Source organism: Nyctibius grandis, chromosome 19 (genome assembly GCF_013368605.1).
Source record: "Nyctibius grandis isolate bNycGra1 chromosome 19, bNycGra1.pri, whole genome shotgun sequence".
NCBI classification, from domain to species: Eukaryota; Metazoa; Chordata; class Aves; order Nyctibiiformes; family Nyctibiidae; genus Nyctibius; species Nyctibius grandis.
In genome coordinates, this window is record NC_090676.1 from 1,583,134 (window position 1) to 1,608,218 (window position 25,085).

Consider the following 25,085-nt stretch of genomic DNA (forward strand, 5'->3'; position numbering starts at 1 on the left):
TGGTGTGAAAACATGCCTAGGCTTTGTATATAAGTGCTGTTAAATTTTTACATCTCACCTCTAGTAAGTTAAATTCTCAAATATGCAGTATCATTCTGAAAGGGCTTTATTTGAAGTTGAAAAGAGTTTTAAGACTGTGATCAGAGTGGAATTCTTCGTATTACGTAGCCTTGTGTCTGGCTTGCAGAGACCACAGATGTGCAGTATTGCCCTTTAGTCCATCATTTCCAGTTCTGATGCAGTGAGGTATAGATTAAAGATGCAAATAAGGATGAAAACGGAGTATCAACGATGACTTTTTGCTAAAAAATCCATTCAAAATTTCTTGTTCTATGTGAAGTTACTATTTTTAAATGATGATTTTTTACTATATTTCATTTCTTAGACACATGAAACGGCTTCACAGTGACCAAATAAAAACCAACAAGCAAAAAAGAGTCCTGTAACATCCTCTCTTTCCACTTTCCTCCAAAATCTGCTTAAATGCAATTGCTTCCTCACCTTAAGCCTGAGCTCTGGTCCTGAAGGCGATTTGAGCAGTGGCAATGTATTTTCCATGACACTAGGGGACAGCAGTGACCCTCACATGAGGATACTCTTGGAGTTGTTTTATGTTAGTCTTTAACATGTACCAACATTTTTCCCTTTCAAAGTTACATTTGAGTACTGATGGCAACTGCATGGTGAAGTCTATGAATCAACAGGGTCCAGAGGTTCTCAAAAATCAGCTGTACTTCCTAAAACCTTTAAGTGGAGGTTTGGATCAGTGATCTTCAAGCCTTAGCAACTGGAAAATCATTTTATCTTCTTGGGGGAAAAACTGCAGCAGTTTTTCCTTTGGAGGAACGACCCAACTAGATCCTAGGGTGAAATGTAGCTGCTTCATACTTGAACCTTCGTCTAATCTTGTTTCCTCTGCTGCTCCTTTACAAAAGGAGGACTGACACCTCTTGTTTTCATTCCATGTGAACGTCTTTGCTGGCCTGTGGGCTATGGGGTTTGTGTATGTGTAGGAAATGGGAAATGAAAAATATTTACCTATTGCAGCCTGATAGTAGCTAAGCCCTTTCCAGGTTTATATAACTTCCCTCTAATTATAAAAACTGTGATTATTTCAGTCCTCACTGAGGCTACGGCATTAGTGACAACCCTGGACATTATTTACCTGAGCAACATAATTTACAGTTTGAGTATTTCAAGTGCACGCTCAATTTATTGTTTGAACACTGATATCTTTGTGTGCTTGCATAAATCTTTATTTTATGTTTGTCTAAATATTTCCTCACTGCAAAGTTGTTGTGTAAATGTCTGCAGGTGTCAAGTGTATTTCTCAAATATGGACTTTGTGGTAGTTTTCTGTAGGAGGATAAGTATATTTTTTGGTGGAGGAGACTCTTAGCATACAATTCTGCATCATTTTTCTGCTTGGGAGCACAAATGGCTCAGATGGCAAAGCAGCATTTTTTCTGTTTATAAGGAGGTGTTTGGGCAGGTATTTCTACTGATTTCTGTGGATAGCCTGGGCCACGTCAGAACTAGCACATTTATCAATGCTTAGGCTGATTTTAGTCTGTGTTCAGAGACCTCCGGGGACTGCGAACTGCTGTCGTTTAGGTGTAAGAGATCTGGCACGATTAGGGGAGGTACGTTGTGATTTCCTGGTATCTCGAAACTCTGAAGCTTTTTCTATTCTAGCAAGCCTTGAACTGAAAAGTATTTTGTTCCTGCACAGGAATTGGTGAATTAACCACAAGTGATTGTCTAGTTATTTTTGTGTTCAGACACTCCAGATTAACTGTGGCAGCTTGCTTTTATTTATTCTTTGGTGCTATATCTTAGACTTGCGGTGTGTCTTTTTTCCTGTTCACTTGGTCTTTGCTTTAGCAGGAGTGAAACTTACTGGTGGAAATTGCTGGAGCTGAGGGGTAAAAACCAGTACTACTTTTCTTCAGTGCTTCTCTTTTTTTCCATTGCATTTCTGAGGGCCAAATCCAGCAGGCTGAAGTCAATCCTGTGAACTGAGCTAGACAGTGCTGGAGCCTTTTGTTATCATCTAAGGAAGAATCATGAGGGAAGTTGAACCAGAGATGAGGGAAACCAACTGGAACTTGAAAGTCTCCCTTGAGTGACAGGCTGGGGAATTAAAAAAAAAAAACAAAACACCTAAATCCTATTTTTTAATCTATAACAATCTCTTTTTTATTTCTGCAGGAAACTTGCATTGAAATATCATCCTGATAAAAACCCTGATAATCCAGAGGCAGCAGAAAAATTTAAAGAGATCAATAATGCACACGCAATATTGACCGATGCCACGAAGCGAAACATTTATGATAAGTATGGGTCTCTGGGTCTGTATGTAGCAGAGCAGTTTGGTGAAGAAAATGTGAACACGTACTTCGTGCTGTCCAGCTGGTGGGCAAAGGTAAATAAAAGTGCAAAGAGAAGTTGTTCTGGGTTGGTGTTTAAAACTCTTAAAGAGCTCCATTTGATAATTGTGGTTGTTTGTACGTTTGGGAATTGCTGAATTTCTGACCTATACATTGTACATTACACATTTCTCATACTGAAATTGTCCAGGCTTTTGCATTTTGGAGTTCACGTGATCGCAGTCTCCTTGCACAGAAAGTAATGAGTAAAAGAGAGCGTGGCTACGAAACTGAAGTATGAAACCCTAACTGCACCAGCTTACTTATTTAGTGACATGAAGTTGTTCACAGTGCTTTATGGCTGATTAAAACCTTTTCCTAGTCTTGGCGTTTCATTTCATGGGTTTATTTTTCCACCCTTTGCCAGCATTGTCTCCATCTCTTCATTCCCTAAGAGAATAGGAATTATCACCATGCTGGTTTGCTATCTTTAATATTACTTTTTCAAACAATTGTGCAGTGATTTATGTGAAAATTTTAATTTTGCCCGTTGTCACTGTGATAAGCAGCTGGCAGATGTGGCCTTGCTCATGTATTGGTAGCACCCACCTCAGCACCCCGAACTTCAGTACGGTGAGCTTTGCAGCCATGCCTACAGCCTTGGGTGGGTTGAAGTCCCTGCTCTAGGTACATCACGATCTGTACGTCAACTAGCTGGCGTAAATCTTTTCCAGGGTTATTTATGCAAGCTACAGTCTGTCCTAAACTATTGTACCTCTGCATTTTAGTACAGATACACTTCTTAGACCTGTATCTTCTTGCAGATGTAGCAGAATAGTCCACTTAAACCTAAATCGTAGGAATTCTTCAAGTAAACCAGGTTGGCAGGGTTCACCTCTGTAAAATGTTGAGAGCTGCAGCCAGTTTGCCTGTATTTTTAAATAGATCTTGGTGATCAAGTATGGAACTGTAGCTAGTGAGTTCTGTCTCTGCATTTCTGTATTTTTGGTCTCTGTTTTCCTTATCTGAGTCTCACAAGCTCAGTGGTCATGCATGGTAGACACAGGTTCTGAACATTTCTTTGTCTTCTGTCCTCTGCAGGCCTTGTTTGTGTTCTGTGGGCTCATCACAGGCTGCTATTGCTGTTGCTGTCTGTGCTGCTGCTGTAATTGTTGCTGCGGGAAGTGTAAACCTAAACCTCCTGAAGGTGAAGAGCAGGAATACTACGTCTCTCCAGAGGACTTGGAGGCACAGTTGCAGTCAGATGAAAGGGGTAGGTGAAAACACGGTGAGATTTCTAGAACTGCCATCAGTCTCTGACCGAGTGCTTAGTGTGCTGGGTGAGGAGCAGCGCTTGCTTTGTAGAGATCAGCACAGGCCTCACGTTGTAGGTGATGGTCAGGGGATACCTGTGGCATGAGAATTCTGTGGGTGACGCTAACGCTGGAGATACAGCTGCTGAAAACTCCTGGGGGGTCTTCGTTGAACTTGGGATCAGCTTCAGAGCAGTAGGTCACCATCATTCACCTTCCTTCCTGCCTCGCTGGAGTAACGTTACCAGCCAGACACGTGCGGTTCCAGAAAGGGGCTCTTTTACCCCAAAGGATGGGGGGTGTCAAGGCAGTTTTGTTCACTGTCAGGCGTAAAGGAAACAGCACTGCTACCCTAGTAGCTACATCTAATACTGCTTGTGAAGATGAGATGCTATTTCTATAGAATTAAACCAATCATTTAAAAAAAGAGCCTTGTGTGTGCTCTGATCGTGTTTTTAATGGGCATTACGGAATGGTGGGCGAGGATCAGCTGCTCTTACATGAAGAAGGAGATACAATAAATGTTCCACATGTAGACTTGAGTCGAATGGTGTTGTGTGCAGACTGAAACCCAATAAATTAACATCGTGCTCCTAGAGGAGTGTAAAATTGTGTTATCAGTGTTGTAGGGAGATCTAACTTACGCTTACCAAAAGATACGATGCGTGGTTTCTTTTCCTTGGTGCGCTAAGCCTTTTGTCTTCGCTTTTCAGAGGCCTCAGACACACCTATTGTGATACAGCCAGCACCAGCCACAGAGACGACCCAGCTCACGGCTGACTCTCACCCCAGCTACCACACTGATGGATTTAATTAAGTTAAGAAAACACTGTAATTAGAATGGATAAAAAAAATTACATGGCCAACTCAACACTAGATTCATGAACATTAGAAGTAGAGAATGGGGAGGGGGAATAATTCTGCCACCGTAAGAAGGCAGCTTTCCAACCTGCCGAAAATATTTTGTAATCCCTTCAGCCTTTTGTCACCTTTCAGTGTCGTATCTTGATGATACGTGAAGTGCTGTAGCATGCAGTATTTAAAGCAGTTTAGCTACGGTCTTATTTGTTTCCTTTTTTTTTTCCCCCCCTTTTTTTTTTTAATAGCATGTATGGAGTTATGTTAAATGTCTGTGGTGTAATGTATTGAGTTGTCACAATATAAGTGTGATGGAGACATTCTGCATTTTAAGCAGTGGTACTGGCTTAAAAATGAGATGTAGAAAGTTTCACAGAAGCCACCGTTCTTCCGTACAGCTGAGCTGTCGAAGACCTTTAAAAGTTCATGATTTGAGTGCAACAAACCAATTCCTTTATTCCTCTGTCTATTCCTGCGTTGTCATCTAAGCAAGTTTACAAAGCCAAGAACCAAAAAACGCCAGTCCTGCAGAGCTGGAGTTCTCTCTAATGCTGGTTTTCAGCTTAAATAAATCGACCTTGATAAATAAAAAGGCAGAGTTTCCAATCCTGGAACAGCACGTTGATGGACAGCTCTTTACGTGTGAGGCGATCTTCAGTGACGATGTAACCACAAGCTGTAGTTTGCCACAAAACCGACTGTGAACGGGCTTATTTGGTGGTGGGATTGTAACTTCAAGCACAATTCTGGTTTGGTTTGAGTTCAGTCATTTTCCTGAAATGCTAAAGACCAAATAGGGCGGCTTCTTGAATGCATGAGAATCTTAAAGTGAAACTACTTACTGGTTTTCACTGAGCAAGTGACTAAAAGCAGGCAGTAGGCAACAGCATAAATGTTTTTTTTAAAAAAAAAAATTGGTTTTTAAAAATTTATTCTAATAATTTGAGATTCTAATAGACAAATTGGGGTATTACATGTCTTTTTTTAAAGCTTTTATAACACACTAGCCCTTTAATTTTCTCATGAGCATCTTTGTGGAGTACTTAAATGGATTGTTAAGAACAAAACACCTTTCTTTGTGTTTATATTGTATAATTTGCACATTGTCTTGCGTTTAGACTTGTTTACACCAGTGTTGCTCTTTTCCTCAGAACAACTATAGGGGAACCATTGGAAGGTTTCCTGTACTATTTTGAATCCAAGTCATGTTTGAATACTGCTCTAGAACCTGTGGTTTATTTCGATTGAACTGTCAAAAAAGCATTTTAGGCAGCTGCTGAATTGCTGCTCCGTTTTGTCATTAATAATCTTACTTTAGATGATACAGAGTCAGGATCTAGAGCAGCTACAGAGAACCTACACTTGGCACTTTTAGCAGTTAATTACGGCCTCTTTAATTGTGATCTTTATGGTTTTATATCACAATGCCTCTACTATCCTTTGTATCCCCCATCTCCCCCTTGCATTTTTCACCTATTTCTGTTAGGCTATTTACAGCCTCCCACCGGGGTTTGCTCTGAAGGTGTTTCACGCCGCTCTGTTACAAGATCCAGGTGTTACTTTTGAACGGGGTAAAGCACTGTCAGTCTGTGAGAAAACCACCAGAAAACGAAGGGGACTCTCCTGCCAGAGACTTGTTTTGACTATATTTTCATGCTACCTTTGCATGAGCTGAAAATGATGGAGCACGTAAAATCTGAGCGTTAAACGTCCTGGGTAGAAGAAAATGTTCTTCACACGGTCTCAACGCTGAGTGAGGGATGTTTGCAAAATCAGACTTGCCCGTGGCTGTTGGTCCAAGCGTGTTTGTTGCCTGCATGTGAGCTTGTTGCAAATGAGCATGCTTCTGATACCACACCAGGTCCCAGAAACTCAAAAAGAAATGTTACTTTTAATTAACTGTCTTGATTTCGGTAGCGTACTGAAGTCATTTCTTCCTCGTTGATCGTCCTTTTAGACCTGAAACTTGGTGGTTTACTGGAAGATACTTTTAGCTTCTTCTGTCTGCAAAACTCTCTTGGGTGGCCTTGAGGACAGTCGTGTATGATTTGGCTTGAGGTCCTTATTTAATTAAAGTCTTTGACCCCTTGGAATGAAAAGCAATTTTTAGGCTTAAAAAAATGATGTCACATTGGCTGTCCTTGTAGGTGTTGCCTGGAGCTTGTTCTTGATGTTGAATTGCACGCTGGAATATGCTTGAATATCTGCAGGCTTTGTCCCCTAAAAAAATCACTGGTTAATCTTGCCCTTCGCCGTGCAAATGATGTTCTTGGTAAAAAATAGTGAAGCGTTAGAGGTGTTTTGGCTTTGTATGAGTGTGGTCGATCAGAGTGACTGGGTAGGATGAGGGAGAGGCCGTTTCCCTGCGTGCTGTAGTTTGTAGTACTCCGTGTCCCCGTGTCCATCTAGGCGGGTGACACAAGGTCGGTTGTTTCGGATGTTGCTCTGCTGTGACCCCTGATGCTGGGGGCTGATTGTTGCTGTTAACTTGGATTGATTCTCTCTTAACCCCTCTGGGCTCCTTCTGCAGCAGAAAGGCTGGCGGGAGGTTGTGTGTAACGCGCCTGGAGTCGCTCCGCAGGCTCCCGGCATCAGAACCGAAGCGTGGGCAGCGAAGGAGGAGCAGAGGCGATGCCATAACCCGGGGAAAAGGTGACATCCCGGGGAGATGTGCTGGTTTAATTCTTGGCTTAGCAAGGCATCGGTTTGAGAGAGACTCCTTTCCTTTCAGCCGTGCCTGGGGGTGGGGTGTGAATCGTAAATGAGTCTGTCCGCTGCTGTGTGCCAGAGTGATGCTGGATGCTCCAAGGGAAACTGCTCCCAGATGGGACAACACGTTTTTAGATGAATATTCATGGTTTTTGAAACTGTGTTAAGTTTGCCCATGTTACTCTCTAATCTCTGAGTTTAAGATTATTGTGTATTAATGTGGTTCTTCTTGAACTATGTAAGAAAGCCATTTAAACATTGCTTCTTTAACACCAAACCTGTGCAATCAGAAGAGAAGTAGGTTAACCCCCACATTTTTTCTGCTCTTGTAGGGAAGCTACAGGAGTATCCCGGGCTCTAACACAAGTTGCACTTCAAAGTGGCCCAGTTGAATCCTAGTTAATGCAAAGTTGTATTGGAAATAATGGTTAAAAGTGTGGTGCAGAGGTCACCCAGCAGCTCTGAGCTGGGGCAGACGGAGCTGCCGCGTCCCTGCCAGAGCTGCCGTAGCCCAGCTGTTTACGTGCAGAATGTTTCCTTCCAAAATTAAACCCGAGTACTGTTGCTCTGTTCAGCGTGTTGCCAGAATTAAAACTTGAGCTTTGTATTTTTGTTTTGTTTGGGGTTTTTTTGTTTGGTTTTTTTTTTTTAGAAGTCGTACCATAATTTTTTACAAGTTGCCTGAGCCCTCCCATATCAGTAGTTGGGCTGCCTCCATCTAGCTCATCCAACCTCTCCAGCACCAGTTTTCTTAGTGCTTGTAGCTCCTCCTGACGAGGAGTATTGGGGAGAATCTGAGCTGGAGACATTCCGCTGGCTGCTGTTAAGGACCACTGACTTTATTCCTGAGCTGTGTTGCGTGGAGAGCCGTTCGTAGCTTAGGGTGAGCAGGGAAAGCTGCTGCCTCGCCGCAGAGCACCCGGGTGCCATCCCTCCCGGCAGCGGCAGAGCTGCTGGAGGAGGAGGAGGTGCTGGACCTGCGGTGCCTCGTCCTCCCCGGGGCTGGGGAGATCCCCAACGCACTGTAGTACAACGAGTTGTACACTCCACTTGAAGTGAATGAAGGGGCGTTGCACCCCTTAAATGCCAGTTTCATTTCGTTAGTGATGTTTGTAGGAAATCCGTAAATATTTATCTGTATATAAATTTGTTTCTGTAAACCTCAGTGGCGTCGAGGGTGTCGATTTCTGCTGATTCCATGCGGTGATGTTTTAGAGCCATGTTACCTTTTTAGTCTTCTTTTTAGATTTGTAATATTTTTAAACTGCTTTAGATATTAGCGCTCATAGTGTTCTTAAAACGCGACGCTCTCGAGGTCTGGGCGAGCACGGGCTGCGGTGGGAACAGAAGCCCCTGCTGAGGAGGAAGGTGCTGAGGAACACCGGGTCCTGCAGCAGTGCTGGGGGTGGGGAGAGCAGTTCCCAACCCCCTTTGTGTCAGACTGTAAACACTACAGGAGTAACCAGGGCAGGAGCCGGGCTGAAGAGATGTCTCTGTCCCATCTACAAAGTGGTTGTGTGGTGCAGAGGGGCGCCGGTGGGCTTTGGGGGGGTTATCCTGGACCATAGGCACTCCTTGAGAAGGGTTCCTGCTTTTCTCAACTAGTTTGCACGCGTCGTCTGTCTGTTGCCCTTTGGTGTTCTGGACATTTCCAGATAATTTAGGAAATGTGTTTGTGCTGCAGGTTTTTCCTACCCGATGCAACTGGATGCTGGCATCATGTTTAACAGGAGACTCTTGGGAAGTGGTTGGGGAGGCTTTGGCAGCCCCCACCTCGCGTTAATCGTTCTGGACGCTGTTTAAATACTCATTAATCTTAGAGTGCCGAAACGTAACCCCCCCAGTACAGGTGTTTATAGCGTAAGGTCGGTGTAAACTTAACATGCTTAATTCGATGCCGCTTTTCTGTATCATAGTGGAAATCATCTAGTTTGTAGCGTATCATTACACCAACAACTGCTTAAAATATCTTGGAAGAAATGTAACTGGTAGCTAACGAAGTGGCAGGAAATTCGTCCACGTTCAAGTCCTGCAAGAGCCGTGGTCTGCTCCACGAGGGCTTCCGAGCTCTGCAGGACTCGGCAAGGCTGAAATTCCCGTCTCCTTCCAAGAAGATCTTTCTTTACAAGAAGAAACTGCGTGAGGGAAGCTGTCTTTGATGCTTGCACAAGCCAAATGCCATAAATCTGGAACGCCGAACCTTCGTTTGGAAATCGGATGCCAATGTTACATGCATGGTTCATTTTTATTGTTAAAAGGATAAATGCTGGGAATTTCTGGTGGTTATATATATATATGTATATGTATAGAGGAAGCTCTTATATAAAATGGCCATTCATTCTGGAGTGCTGTTGTCTTCTCTGCTCCCGTTCCCCCGCAGCTGGCTGGGTGGGTGTGCTCTTGCAGTCTGTGAGCGGTTCCTTTCATACCCTTCCAAAAACTTAACCATCTACTTGAATTCTGTGAGCTGCCCCTCGTCCCCGTCCCCCCGGGCCGGAGCTGGCCTTTGCCTGCCCCAGCTCCCCTTGGGAGGAAGGGAGGGAAACCCAAGGGCAGCGAGGAGGGCAAGGGGCCGTCTCTGGAGGGACTTGGGCTGGTACGTGGGGTGTTTGAAACAAGGTCGTGTGATAGAACACGTTGAGTTGGGGTTTTTCCTTACGTTGGTCTTCACCACGTTGTACTCTCCAAAGTGGGACTGGGTGAGCTCACAGAGCAAGGGCCAAACCCGCGCCGTAGGCTTGGGGTTGCGCCATCACGTGTGTGTCTGTATGTATATATGCACATATGTATATATTTATACAACAGGTGTGCACCGAGTGCTCGCTGGTGGGTTTTTGTTGGTGGTAAAAACGTGACATTTGGCTGCTATGAACCCTCGGCCGGATGAGCGGAAAGTGGGAGTTTTGTGTGTCCAGGATTGTGCTTCCTCCTTTCAGCTGCAGGAAAAAAACCCCAAACACGATCTGTCGGGGTCAGTGGCTGCTGAAGGAAATGGTGGAAGGATAAAGAAAAGGGTAGTACGAGCAGGAGAGCTGTGCTGTGCAAAAAGGGAAGAGCAATCTCCTCCTCCCAGGGCTTTTCCTCCGTGCTGGAGTGAATTTACTCTTGAGGAACATGGCGTGTGCCCATCACCGTCGTTCCTGCCTGCTGCCCATCCCCACCTTCGCCCGCTCTCCTGGGGCTGGGCACGGAGGGTTCGGGGTGTGTTGTCGCAGACATGCGAGGCGGTTTATCTTCATTTGGCATGTGAGCAAGGCCCTGAACTAAGTAATTCATGGTGGGGTTTGGTTGTATTGGCCTCTTCGTGAAGCCTGAGGGAGATGAGGACGCCGGGAGAGAAGGTGTTCTGCCTTGGGGGGGTGGGGGGAGCCCGTCTTTAAAAAAGACAAAAAATTGTAAAAAAAAAAAAATAAAAAAAAAATAAAAGCAAACCACAATCGAGGTATAAATGCATCTGAAAAGCAACTATAATATAGACATATATATATTTTGTTATGTTCCTAAAGGACCATCCTTTGAGTTGTCTGTAAGTAGATGTGGCTGTCTGAACGTCGTGGGTTGTAACACTCGATACTACTGAGCTCCTGTACATACACATATGGCAGAAGGAATTATTTTATGTTCTAGCATGGTAATTTGTGTATCGTATGTCTGAATATAAACTAAAATAAAGATCGCTAAGTTATCTGAAACCACTGTTGTAAAATAAATGTTTTCAATGCAGAAACATGCGTCGGCTTTTTCTTTCCCTCTCTGCGCGCTGGGACTCCCCCCAAGGGGAAGGGCAGTGGGGTGGGGTGGGACAAGAGGACACAGCCTCAAGCTTGGCCAGGGGAGGGTCAGGTTGGACATTAGGAAGCATTTCTTCTCAGCAAGGGTCATTAGCCATTGGAAGGGGCTGCCCAGGGAGGTGGTGGAGTCACCATCTCTGGAGGGGTTTAAGAAAAGCCTGGACATGGCACTTAGTGCCCTGGTCTCGTTGCCATGGTGGTGTCAGGGCAATGGTTGGACTCGATGATCCCAGAGGGCTCTTCCAACCTGACTGATTCTGTGATTCTGTGGGGCTTGTTTCACAACCAAGGTGGGGACTGGGGCAGCTTAAGCTGAGTCCCACTCCTGAACCCAGCTCCCTGGCGGCTGAAGGGCTGCCCTGGCTGCAAGGTGGCACCAGCGGCTCTTAGGGCCTGTACGGCTGCCCTGGGATCGCTCCTTCTGAAGGGGTTAATTCTGTGTTTGGTGGGAAACTCCCAGAAGGAGGGAAGCACCAAATCAGGCTGTTCCAACTCAGCGCGTGCTCCCCGATGGGACTCTCCGTGGGTACGGCCTCGGGGTCCCACTCCAGCCCCTCGCTTGCAAGATGGTTCCCCGGGGGCAGCTGCCTCTGGCCACCCTCCCCTCGTGCCAAAGCAGAACCGTGTCCTGGAGCCACCACAACAGGGCACGTGAGGTGACTTTGGGCAGCTGTGCCGAGAGCGGGCTCAGGTAATCCTTTTGCTAGTGGGGGTTATCCGTGGCGGGGGGAGCCTGGCAGGACGCCGAGGACCCCCCCTGTTTGCAGGGGGCTCCTTCTGTGGCCCCTGGGACACTCTTCCTCCTTCCCTGGGGGGATGCAGCAGAGCGAACCGCCCCCCCCACCATCGGTCTGTGCCCGGGAGCCTTCCCCAAACCCAGTCCCTCTCCTTGGGAGGGCTGCGATGCTCTTGCTGCGGATGCAGTCGGGAAAGCTCGGATTCCTCCGAGAGCCACCGAGCTCCGTTCAACCTTGTCCCAGCTGTGGCACCAACAGGCGCAGACGCTGCGGGACTGTTGGAGCCGTTCGCTGAGATGCTGGAGGAGGAAAAGCCCGTCCGGGTCTCAGGGCGCAGCTCCCAGCCCGGGGCTCCGAGCAAACCCAGTGTTGGAGCTGTGGCTGCCCTGGGAGGGTCTGCAGCTGCTCCCACCGGAGCTCACCGGCACCCACCGACCGTGCCGGGTCCGTCGTGGGGCAGGAGCCACCAGCGCCTGCCAACCCGCTGTCCCCAGTGCAGCATCCCAGAGAGAATCGGCCCCTCCAGCCCCCCCAGGGAGGGACCCGCACACCCGGCTGTCCCCCACTCGTGTCCCAGGCCATCCCCAAGCACTTGTCCTGCCTTAGGCTGCTGCTGGCACCCGGCAAGCAGCAGAAATCCTCCTCCTCCTGCCAGGTCTGGGGCCTCAGCTCAGCGGGTCCCAGACCCCCTCCCACCCCAGCGAGGCCCCAGCTTTCTGGAGAGGGTTAAAAGTGCCTCTGAGCCGCTCAGGCTGCGTGGAATTGCCTCTGGTTTAACAGAGGGTTCCTCCCTTGCCTTGCAGTAATTACTGCTCTCACGCACTCCTGATCTTTTTGTCATGAGGGGAGAAAAACATACCTTTGGAGGGGAAAAAAAAAAGCGCCCCCAAAGCTGTCAGGGTGCATCAGCAGCATGAGGAGAAGCTTTGTCCCATGTAACCAGCAGCTCCAGAGAAGATCATACTCGGTTTCAGAGATCCGGGACTGCTTTCCAGGGTAGTTTTTGGCTGCTAGCGCAGCCCTGGAAGGGGGATGAGGAGGATGAGGGACCGTTGGGTTCCTGTGGGATGATGGGTGATGGCGATGGGCTCATGGGTGATGGTGATGGGCTCGTGGATGATGGCAATGGGCTTGGGTGATGGTGATGGGCTCATGGGTGATGGACTTGGATGATGGCGATGGACTCATGGGTGATGCTGATCCTTCACGGGCTGCAGACAGGCTGTGGTGGGACCCGATCACCAATGCCACATCCCAACCAACACAAGACCCTCTTGCAAGACTGACCATGAGCACGTGCTGCCCCATCCCAATGCCGAGGGCTGTTTGTGCAACCCCACTCCAGCTGATGGCAGTTTTTCACGTGTGTGCACACATGTGTCCGTGTGCACACGCGTGTGTGTCCCGTGTTCCCACAGAATGAAGTTCCTCAGGCGGGAGACGTGCGAGCTGCACCACTCAGAGCACTTTATGCCGGCGCCTTTCACCCAGGGATGCACCTAGGATTGCTCTGGTGTTTTGGGGAGACCTGGTTTGGGTCCATGGGGGGGTGTGGGGAAGCGCAAGAGCACGGCAGCGGGGCAGGTACGAGGGCGACTTTAATGCACAACAGCGAGAGCAACACGTGGGCTGCAGCAACAGGGACCCCGCCGGGCAAGGTGGGGGGGTCCCTGGGCACGGCTCCCCGCCTCGCCTCTGCTCTGCCGTGGTTGCTCGCTATGGGGTCGGTCTCCCCCCAGCCACGACCCTCCCTCATTTTCCTATACTCTGCAACAAGAGCTTATTGCTGAGCGCCTTCTGGGCCAGTCTCTCCTCCCGGGACATCTCCAGGAACTCGCGCAGGAGGTGGAAGGTGAGATCCAGCGAGTTGGGTTTCCCATCCCGTCTCTTGCCGGTTTGCAGAGCCCGTCGGGTACGAGGGGCCGGGGTGGGCTCTGCCCCACGGGGTCGGCACAGTCTTTGGGGTAGGGGGCTAGCAGCGGGGACCGGGGGTCGTGGGGCTCCTGGCCAGGACTCCCAGGTGGGTTGGGGGGTGAGGGTCAGCCTGCGGGACTGGCCCCGGGGCCACTGCAGGGGCGAGCAGGTCTCGGAGGAGAGGAAGAGCAGGACGAGGATGGAGGCAGCCGAAATCATCCTGACCCGCATCGCAGCCGCTCCGGGGCCAGACGCCTGCAAAAGCCCCCCCCACCACCACCCCCGACCCCCACAAACCCCCCCCGCTGCGGTCAGGGGGCACCCGAGGGGCTTCACACCATGGGGGACCCCCGCCCCAGGGGTGAGACCCCCTGGGGATAGAGCCCCCTGGGACGGGACCCCCGAGGATGGGACCCTCCCTCCCCTGGTAGTGGGACAGGACCCCCCCGGGGTCTAGAACCCCCCACCCGGCGATGGGATCACTCCCAGGGTGGAGAACCCCCCGCCCCGGGCTGGGTCTCCCCCCCCGGGCATGGGACACCCCTGGCGGCTGGGACGGGACCCTCTGGGATCTGGGGACCCCCTGGGATCTGGGACCCTCTCCGGGATCCGGGACCCTCCTCCTCCCGACACGGGACCCCCCCCAGGGGTGGGACCCTCCTTGCCCCCGGGCCGGGGATACCCCCCGCCCCAACGGACCCTCACGCCCCCCCCGGACTGGACACACACCCCCCGCCCCGGGGTTGGGACCCCCCCGCCCCGTGCCGGGGGTGCCCTCACCGCTCGCCGCCGCTCCGCCCGGCAGGACGCGCCGCCCGCCCGCCCGGCACCGCGCTATATAGGGGCGGCGGCGGGGCCACGTGACCGCGCTATACCGGGCGGCGGCACCACACCCCCCCCCGGGACCGGGGCGGCCGGAGCTGTCCGCGGTGCTGAACGGGCGGGCGGGGGACGGGGGAACGGGGGGTCTGGGCGGGGGGAGCCTGGGGGGGCACACGGGGGTGAAAGGGGGAAAGGCCGGGGGGGTGAGGGAGAGCGAGGGTCTGGGGGGGGCACGGGGGTACATGGGGGGAGAGTCTGGGGGGGCACACGGGGGGACACAGGGGGGTGGGGAGGAGAGCATGGAAGTTTGGGGGGTACACGGGGGTACAGGGGGTGAGGGAGAGTCTGGGGGGAGGACACGGGAGATGGTGGGGGGCAAGAGTCTGGGGGGGCACATGGAGGTACACAGGGAGTGAGGGGAACTGAGAGTCTGGGGGATGCGGGGGTATGTGGGGGTGAGAGTGTGGGGTGACATATGGGGGTGCACGGGGGTACGTGGGGTTGAGGGGGAGTGAGAGGCTGGGGGGGATACAGGGGTTCATGAGCATGTGAGTTTGGGGGTACGTGGGGGTGAGGGGGGTGAGTGTGTTGGGGGGTGTATGGGGGGGCCCATGATGGGGTGGGGGGTGTGCAGGGGCCTGTGTGCAAGTGGGCACAAGTGTTTCTGTGTGGGTCAGAGGGGTGGGGGGGTGAGGGGGGGGTGTGCGTGGGGGGGTGTACACATGCATGTGCATGATGGGCCCTCTGTGTGCGACGGGGGGTGCAGCACAACCAGCCGGCCGAGCCCCCCGCTCCTGTGTCCCACCGGGACGTGTTTCCAGGCCCTCGAACACGAATCCACGCTCAGTCCCCTGGAAACCCCACGGAGCACCACGGTCCCTGGGGGGCTGCGTGGGGGGGGGTCAACCCTGACCTCTGCAGCGCTTCATTTCCCAGGGAAAGTTGCCCAGCGAAGGCAGCCCCGGCCCCCTCCCCAGCTCCTCCGGGTGATTCCCCTCCTGGCATCGTGCAGATGAAAAACTTCACTTCAGAAGGTGAATGTGCTGCCGGGGCGCAGTGTCCCCCCTTTGGCACGCTCTGTCCCTGCCCTGGTTGCCCAGCACCGATACACACAAACTGGTGTCCCAGGGATTCACACGTGTGATGCATTTGCCTTTCCTCCCTCCCCGCTGGAGCTTCCATCAGTTGGCACTTGGAGCTCAGCAATCACCTCATCTTGCAAAAGTGCTGCTGCCTCTAAAATTGAAATTCCCTCGTGAGGAATAAACATTTCAAGAGAAAAGGGAAAAAAAAAAAACCCCAAAGCAACCTGTATTAAATAGAACTTGAGTGAATGGCAAGAACCCCCACATCCTCCTCCTCCAGGTCAGGAGCCACGGGAAAAACAAGGGCTCTGCTGCTTTCTGCAGGGTCGCTGAAAAGGGCTGAGGGGTTTTGTGGGGGCAGCAAGCGGGGGGCTCCCCCACACCCCCTCAGCTGCCAAACAACTCCCAGCAGAAGCGAAGTGGCCGCCAGGCGGGCGGAAGCGGGGAGCATCTGCCTCCCGCTCGCTTTGTGCTCCGTGCATTGTGTGAGTCCTTTTCTTTACTGAATCACCGGGAACTGCTGTAATTTCCAGCGCTCCTCCCGAGCCTGCTTTTCCCTCTGTCCCCCCCGAGCACCGTGCCGGGTGCTGAGCCTGTCCCTGCTGCACTGGCAGGAGCCCTCGGCCGGGGGCTGTCGCTGCCCTGCCTGCAGCTCCCAGGGCACCTCGCAGACCTGGTGGGTGCTGAGGGCAAACCCCCTCCCCAGATCCCAGGAGGAGATGGAATCAGCTCCACCAGCGACCGGAGCCCCGGCCCTGGCAAGCCTGAGCGCAGGGGAACGGAGCTGCCTCCCCCGTGCTGCCCGGCTGCTCGTGGGGCCTCCAGGCATGGTTTCAAGTCTCCTCAAAGCTGGGTCGGGACTTGGCGGGTGCTGGTGCTCCTCTGCCTTCGTGGTTGCCCCCCTACCCACCCAACAGCTCCTCTTCCTGCCCACCCGCTCCCCTGCCCACCCACTTCCCTGCCCACCCGCTCCCCTGCCCACCCACCCCCTCCTCTGCCCACCCACCCGCTCCCCTGCCCGCCCACCCGCTCCCTGCCATGGGGCAGCGTCGGTGCAGCCCATCCAAGCGAACCTGGGGCTCATTTTTAGGTAGGCCAAAAATGGGGACAGGTGACCCCAGGTGACCGGGGGCCAGTGGAGCTGAGGTGACGGAGCCGGGCACCGACACCCAGGGAGCCCTCGCCGCAGGGTTGGCCCGTGTTTCAGGGCTGCTCTGCCCTCCGGGTGTCCCAGCAGCAGCTATTTAGGCTGCTCCCCTGCACGTGGGGCTGGGATCTCTCTGTGAAACTCTTTTTTCTCCATCTCCTGGGGCTGCTCTGCAGAAGCAGCACTCGGGAGGACCAGGGGCTGCAGGGGGGCAAAGCTGCAGCAGGAGGGGCTGATGCCCGGAGCATCACCCGTGGGGCCTTGGGGCCACCCTGGCTCGGGAGGAGCGAGCCAGCGGCTCTGGGCAGGCAGAGCTGCTCCTGCTCTGACACCCTCAGGGCTGGGAGCAGATGCGGGGAGCTGCAGCTCGGTTCATCTGTTACCCCCCTGGCCAGCACCGGGGCTGGTAATGCTTTAGACTGTTTTTCTTTCAGTCCGTGTGCTTTAGGACTCGTCAGTTAATTGTAGGAAGGACAGTGAATGAGACAAGTGCGTCCTGTGCTCGTGTTTTCTTTAGAAACTCAACTCAGAAAACTAAAAAAAAAACTTTTTTCTGCTCCCTTCATGAATTACTGACACATCCAGCGCTGACGGGCCCCGCGCGCTGCCTGGGGATTCATTATCAGCACTTCTAGGGATGTCACTGTCTCTTCCTCTAGTCAGGAGCGGGAGGAGCGGCGTGATAATGACGCTTTCAGGGATGCCAAATTCACCCCTCGGCTGCGCTCGCGGGCTCGCGGAGCCACGGATCCGGCGGCCTCGCAGCTGGTGGGAGGCTCGGAGGCTCCTAATTAGGCGCTTTTAGCACTCGGAGCCTTCTCTCTCGTGAGCAGCGAGCGGCACGTGGCAGCTGCTGCTTCGCCGACCGTGACAGCTTCAGCGCTGGAGTGTGGCCAAGCTTCCAGCAGCTTCTCCCAAGGAGCGGGTGGGATTTGCCGGCCGCTTTCCTCCCTTTGCTCCTTGGCAGCTGGCACCCACCACGCTCCCTCCCCATCGTCACACGCAGCCGTGCCAGGGCTCACACGTGTGTCGGTGAAAGCACAAAGCCCCGGTGCCCCTCTGCTCCGGGGGGAGGGGGGTGGCCGTGGGGCCGGTGGGGCCGGCGCTGCCCGTCCCGCTCTGGAGAAGGCGTCTCATGGGCTGACGAACCTGAGATTGACCCTTATGTTTCACCATTCTCAGGTTAGACAGTCCTCGAGGTGCCCCTCGCTTGGGCAGCCGCCGAACCCCGTGCCCTGTGCCCCACGGCTCATGCCTCACGCCACGTGCTCGCCCAGACCCCCCAACCTTTGAGGGATTTGGAAGAGACAGCAGAGCAGCAGCCCCTTGGCTGGGGGCTCGCTTCTCCAGGGAAGGGGATCTCTGGCTGCTTTTTTGGGCAGCCTCATGGCAGAGGGATTTGCCGTAAGTGTGGAAAAATGAATGTTAAAAGCTCATCGATTGAATGAGTGAACTAACTACCACATCAAAGGGAAGGAGTTTTCAAGTTCGGCACCAACCAGCTCCATGTGAGACACCTAGAAAGCCACCAGAAAAAGGCACAGAGGAATCTGTGATCCGTTTTCAGCCCCTTTCTGGATTTTTTGCTTCATTTGGGCCCTAACACAATCCCACGTGTATGGTGTGGACGGAGCCTCATGCACCTCTAGTACCCCACACGCAGCCAAGACTATTTCAACGGAGCAACTCTGGATTTGCCCCGGGCAAAAAAATCTTTCAGGTGGGAACTAAGGGGATGGCAGAGCCACAGCAGAGCTTTAGCTCCTCAAATACCTCAGTTGGAAATCTGTGAGTGGCTTTTGGGGGTTTTAAGCTTCGCAAAGACCAAAAAAAAAAGAGAAAAAGCCAAACAGAATTAGTTCCTCTGAGCAAGGTTAAGTTTCAGTAAGTTTGGGAGAGAGCACTGAGGTAGCAGCAGACCCCTCGCAACCTCCCCCTTTGCAAGGAGCCGAGCAGACACGCGGGGAGGGCTGCTAAGAGTAATTAGAAGAATAATTAGAAAACGCTTATGCAGAAGTGAGGAGAAGAAGAAGGTGCAGGGCAGCTCCTGCCTTACCTGCGGGCCCGCGTTGTCCCCGGGAAGGTGATGCAGGGACCAGCTCCGGCCCCTCTCGCCTGCTCTCCTCCACCCTGCCACCCCCACGCCGGCTTTTATGGCCTCTCTCGTCACCCGGCTGAGTTGAGCCGGGCTGCAGCGCGTTGCCACACTCTCTGCTGGCTTCCTGTTTGTTCATCGCGAGCGTCTGTGGTAAAATTTCCATTACACGCTGGACAGACGGGGCGGCAAAGAGAAGTGAGGCAAAAAAAAAAACAAACCCCAACCCAGCTCTGTGTTTTAGTGGTTCTCTCGACTCATTTGAAAATGAGAAAGTGCCCGACTGCTGAGATAGCGAGGGAGGTGAGGAGGGATGCCCTGGGTGCAGGAGCTGCAGAGCATCCTCCAGTGCCCGGCTCCAGCCTGGGCACAAACTACTCTGGGTCCCACCCTCCCTGTCCCTGAGGGGGTGGAGAGGTGCCCGTTCCTCAGTTCAACAAGCAGAAGACCCTCATTTCCACCCCACTCACCACATAAAAAGTGTGTTTGCTAAATGCTGCCTCTCAGAGCACAAGGCAAAGCTCCATCCCCTTTCCAGGGGACCCCGCACGACGGCAGAGGGGTTGCAGAGCTGCAGTCCAGCTCTTCCCCAGCTCTGCGTGTTATCCCTGGGCAAAGCCACAACACTGGGAGTTTGCTGTGGCCCTGGCAGATGTATCTGTGTGGGATCCCCGTAGTGGGAACCATCCACAAAACCTCCTCAGCTGCAGCACACAGCGTGCGGGTCCCTCTGCACCAGCGAAGGCAGCGATAGGCGCTGGAAATGCCGCCGTACCAGCACCAGCGGTCGGTGCTGGCCATTGTCAGGGTCTCCTTAGCCAGCCGAGTCCCATAGAATCACAGAATCCCAGAATCAATGAGGTTGGAAGAGCCCTCTGGGGTCATCAAGTCCAACCATTGCCCTGACACCACCATGGCAACTAGACCAGGGCACTAAGTGCCATGTCCAGTCTTTTCTTAAACCCCTCCAGAGATGGTGACTCCACCACCTCCCTGGGCAGCCCCTTCCAATGGCTAATGACCCTTGCTGAGAAGAAATGCTTCCTCATCTCCAACCTGAACCTCCCCTGGCAAATCTTGAGGCTGTGTCCTCTTGTCCTACTGTTAGTTGCCCGGGAGAAGAAGCCGACTCCCACCTCACTACAACCTCCCTTCAGGTAGTTGTAGACTGCACTAAGGTCACCTCTGAGCCTCCTCTTCTCCAGGCTCAACACCCCCAGCTCCCTCAGCCGTTCCTCATAGGTCAGACCCTCCAGACCCTTCACCAGCTCGGTCGCCCTCCTCTGGACCCACTCCAATTGTGGCAGCAAGGCAGGCAGGTGACAGAGCCCAATTTTGCAAACACATTTGCTGTGCACTGGGAAATGAAACAGCATCTGAAACCTCCTGAAGCCCTTGCTGCCACGTTTCGGGGGCGTCGTACCGAGTTTCAAGGCACATTATAATTTTACTGGCTAACGACCCATATAACACACGAGGGATAAGGCTTAGCAAAGAAAGCCAGATGAGCTTGGACTGGCTGCTGAAAGCTACCGACCGCGTGCGTGCAAAACTCTGCGACAGCCGTTAACCAACCTCCTGCACCCCAGACCCCGCTGACGCGGGACATGTGGAGCAGCGGTTGGTACAGAGGCACCGTGGTGGCTTGGCCACGGCAGAAATTCATAGAATCATCGAATCATATCCCAAATGCTGGAAGCTTGAGCCACAGACACTGCTGTGGTTTCTGCTGTGCTTTGGGTCATTTTATTGAACTCTTTCCTTTCTCGTTGCAATTATTCAGTCTACCGGTCAATGGGGTCAAACGAACCTTCAGCGTACGTTTGTTGAGGTCAAATAAAGTCTTTTAAATGTCTTTTTGACTTTTATAAACGTCTCTGTGATGAGTGAGCTTGATCAAGGATTGCTTTCAGCAAGAGATGGTGTGAATTTAACTCAAGGTGGTGGTGAAGAAGTTTCCAGCGGCACCAGGTAAACACGTTGGTGTGTAACGTGTCGGGTGTATCGGCTGATCGCCGTCTCAAATACTCCTTGTACAACAGCTTAAAAATACCCCATTTTCCATTGCTCTTTTGATACTGACTTCTGAAAACCGCCTCTGTGAGCAGAGCGGTGTTTTCAACGCAAGTCCTGACAGCGGTTGTTTGCAACAAATTTCCTCATTTATTATACTCAGAAATTAAGCATTTTTTTTTTTGCAATTGGCCAAGGTTGTGCCCTGCAGGGCTGTAGGATGGAGCTGCCAGGTCCAGCTGTGCCCAGAGGCAGCAGCGAGGCTGCTGCTCGTGCTCGTTGGCACAGCCCACTCCTGCAACGAATTGCCAAGTTCTCAGATGAGCAGTGGGGTGAGCGCGCGGGTTTCAGCCCACAAGTTCTCCCTATTTCTGTACAAATAGGAAACAAGTGGGTAGCAAGCCCGAAAGGAAAATGAGTCCTTTGTTCTGACCTGGTTGATCACTGGGTCGCTTCCAGCCCCACCAAGCCCACGAACGGGGCAGCGCCAGCACTGGGGATGCCTCAGGCAGTTACCTCTGGCTGGCAGCAATGAGATATAGAAATCATATTTCATCTATTTCAAAGAAAACTGAGCCCATCTGCTGCAGAAAGAGAAAATACAACCTGAAAGTTCTCTCAGGTGCTTCTGCCTCGAAATGAGTGTTTTCTCTTTGATGGTCAAGCAGATATTGTTCTCATTTTTTTGTGCTTTTTTTTTTTAACCGCTCCGCTCTATTTTTAGTGCCGAGGGGATGGTGTTCAAGAGGCTGTGCCGCTGGTCAGCTCAGCTGTGGTTTGGGTCGCTCTGGAAGCCAAGCAAAGACTGTCCTGGCCTTGTACCAGGTCTGCAGGCGCTGCCGAGACCGGGGGTCCCGCGGCGGTGGGACCCCGACTATGGTGGTGGGCTGCAGCCAAGCCCACGGGCACTTTGAGACAGCAACGAATCAAGTGCCTTTGGGAGGTTTTTTAATGGGGGAGATGGAAGCGTGGCATTGCCTGAGTGTGTAATGAGAAAAAAGGGATTTTTTTTTTCCCCCTCCCTTTCTCCAGAGCCCCCATGTTTCGGGAGGAGGCCGTGGGGAGGGCGGCTGTGGCTGCCCCAGGGGTGGCTGTCCTGCAAGGCGTCCCCATGTGCTGCACGGTCCTGGCCGGGCTGGTCAACAGCAGCAGCAAGATGGAGCTGGAGTGTTGCAGCCGTGGCAGCCGGGCACTGCGCTACGGCTCAACAAACCACCATGTTTGCTCTTTTTTCCACTTAAAATAAAAAATGGCGTGACCCCCATTTTGGGTGGTGAGGAGAGCGGGCTGCAGCAGTGGCGTGGGCAGCACCGGTCGCCCCGCTGTGATGCAGCCTCATGTCTGGGGCTGTGTTAGAAAGCCTTAGATCGATATCTTGGCAAAAAAAGAGTGATTTTTCTTTTTTTGTTCTCGCTCTCACGGCCCCAGCCTGCGAGCGGCCAGCATGGCCGGCGCTGGGAGCACGCGTGCCGAGAGGACAGCGAGGCAGAGGCGGGGAGGGGAGCCGCCCGCCTCCCACGCAGTGTTTCCGACGTGGCGTGTTTGTCACAAACAAAAGAAATTAAATCTTGTAGCGCTGGTAACGGCGGGGTGGGGGAGAGGGGCCTGGCGGACTCTGCGGAGCACGGCCACGGGAGGCTGGGGGCACCCAAGATGGCGCCGCGGCCCGTGGCAATGGCGGCGGTGACGAGGCCTCCTGGGGTTGAGGCCACCAGCCACAGCATTTGCTGCTAAATTCGCCATGGCCACCTCAAGCAGGGCGCAGAGAAGGAGGGGAGGGGAAGGCGCCATGTTCTCAAGTGGCGGGAGCGGCCCGCCCTGGGGGAAGCGTTGGTGTGGGCCCATGGTTGGTTTGCTGAGGTAAAATATGGCTGTGTGGTGGCAAAAGGTGGGTTTGGCGGGGTGAAATGTGGACGTGCCGAGGGAAAAAGTGGATCTGCTGAGGGAAAATGTAGATCTGCTGAGGGAAAACATGGATCTACTGAGGTAAAGTGGAGATCTGAGGAAAAATGCAGATCTGCTGAGGGAAAGTGCAGATCTTCTGAGGCAAAATAGGGATCCACTAAAGGAAAAATGCACATCTGCTGAAGAAGTGCAGATCTGAGGAAAAATGTGGACCTAATGAGGAAAAACGTGGATCTGCTGAGGGAAGTGCAGATCTTCCGAGGCAAAATAAGGATCTACCAGGGAAAGGTGCAGATCTGCTGAGGAAAAATGTGGATCTGAGGAAAAACGTGGACCTGAGGAAAAATGTGGATCTCCAAGGAAAAATGGAGATGTTCTGAAGAAAATTATGGATGTATTGATTTGAAAGAAAGAATCACCCTGGATGCAAAGGTCTCCGGGACCTCCATGCATGGAGGAAGGTCCCGGGGACCTTTGGGCTGTGTGGTCTCTGTGGCCATGCCCATGGGGCAGGATATGAATCACTTGGACCTCAATGCGGTGGCAAGGGGGGCCGTGCCATGCTGTGCTGTTCCATCATGGGTGCGCCAGCCACCGGCCATGGTTGCTGGGGACTGCCTGGGTGCGTGGGTGGCATTCAGCAGCCTGGAAGTGCTGCAAAGCAAGACGTGGCAGTCTGAGTCTCTGGTGGTGCCTCCTCCTCCCCACACCCTTCACACCCAAATTTTTGTCTGCCCTTCCCATGGCTGAGCATCCTACTGCTGCTGTCTATGCCCCTCACAGGCTCATTGGGGCCATGGGATGGACCATGGGTGCAGGACACCTTCTGATGCTCTACATGGTTGGTCACAGCCCCATTGCACCCAGTTCTTTTCCATCCATGCACCTCCCTGGGCCACTTCCTACGTTACCCATCAAGGGCTGTTATCAGGGGTACAGAGAGGCTGCATCCATGATGTTTCAAGGAGGTTGGGTGTGTGGATTAGGATGTTGGGGGAGAAGAAGTGCTTTGCCTCCCCCTGCAAGGAAGTATTGTGGGATCTTCAGCCCCATGGTGGACCTTGGGAGCAAACGCTGCTCAAGACCCACACATTGTCTTGTGTCCCTCAAGGGGGCCAATGACACTGCTCAAACAAGGTCTGCTGGAGCTTTATGCATGAAAGGTGATGGTGGCATTCATTCATGGGGTTAAGCATGGTCTAGAAAGAAGACACCAGGCTCCTCCAGCACTGAGCTCCTGCGCTGGTGGCTGCAGCCCAGAGGAAGGACTCTGGGTGCAGACATGCTCCTCCACAGACCTAGTGATCCTGCTGTCCCTTGTCCCACCGCTGCTCACCTGGTGCCCCAGCCAAAAAGCCCTGTGTCTGCCTATCCTCCTGTGTTTGTGCTTACGAGCTCTCCTTCCACCTACGCAAGGAGCTATTTTTAGCAGACACTAATCAAGTGTCACTGCTGGCTCTGAGCGTGGCTTTCAAGCCGAGGGCGCATGCTTTCGCCGAGCGCTTGCAGGAACTCGGGCGCGTGTTTTTCTTTTTAAATTTAGTTGAGAATTTATACAACGTGCCGCAGAGCGGTGGCAGTTATTTCGGGCTCATCACACCTGAGCCCACGCTGAGCTTTCACCAGGTGACTCTCCATTTCGGCAGGGGCCTGGCAGAACATCCCCCTCCCGGCCCCGCTCTCCTTGCTGCCGGCAGCCTGCCTCGCCTCACCCCTCAGGAGCCAGCTCCGAGCCAGGGATACCCACCCCAGGGGTAGGTTTGCTCCTCTTGGCCCATTTATCTCCAGCACAAAGATGGTGTGTTGGTACTTTGAATCACGCAGGGAAGGAAGATGCTGTGTGTTCAGCCACATGGGTCACAACCTCCTCTGCCTAAATCTACCTCGTGGGGCTGGCCGGCTCCTCTCCCGCTGAGGTTACTCTGGCCTGCTAACAGCTTCCTGGAGACCCGTATGAGACCTGCTCCTCACCACGTCTTCAGCAGCTCTGATTCAGCGAGAGCAAGCTGGTGTTGGGGTGAGCTGTGTTTCGCTTCGGCTGCTGAACTGAAACAGCGGCTTGGTGCTCCTTCAGCTAAAGCGTGATGTGATCCGAGCTGAACTTCAGCTTCCGTGCAGGTGAAGACCTGCCTCTCCTCTGGTACCAACCCTTCACTGGGGTCTAGAGCATGGTCCTTCCTCCCCGGTGCAAGGCAGCAAGAGGAGGGAGCACATCCCATGGGGCAGGCTCTGCCTGGGGTGGAAGAGCTTCTGTGTTCACCGAAGAGAAACACCGAGCAGCTGCCTGCCACCAGCACACAGGCAGGCCATGACAAAGAATGGCTCCA

The 25,085-nt window shown here is 52.7% G+C and overlaps 1 protein-coding gene across 2 annotated transcripts in view; it reads left to right on the forward strand.

Moving 5' to 3' along the window:
- Positions 1–10,976, forward strand: part of DNAJC5 (DnaJ heat shock protein family (Hsp40) member C5) — a 31,061-nt gene extending 20,085 nt beyond the window's left edge. Inside the window, exons 4-6 of one of the 2 annotated variants that reach the window (XM_068416415.1) lie at positions 2,212–2,425; positions 3,471–3,642; positions 4,396–10,976. In XM_068416415.1, coding sequence (XP_068272516.1) covers positions 2,212–2,425; positions 3,471–3,642; positions 4,396–4,499 — 490 coding nt within the window. In that variant the 3' untranslated portion in view covers positions 4,500–10,976. Of the gene's footprint in view, positions 1–2,211; positions 2,426–3,470; positions 3,643–3,760; positions 4,088–4,395 lie in introns of those variants that run through there. The other variant, XM_068416416.1, reaches the window with a different exon arrangement.
- The last annotated feature ends 14,109 nt before the right edge of the window (positions 10,977–25,085 follow it).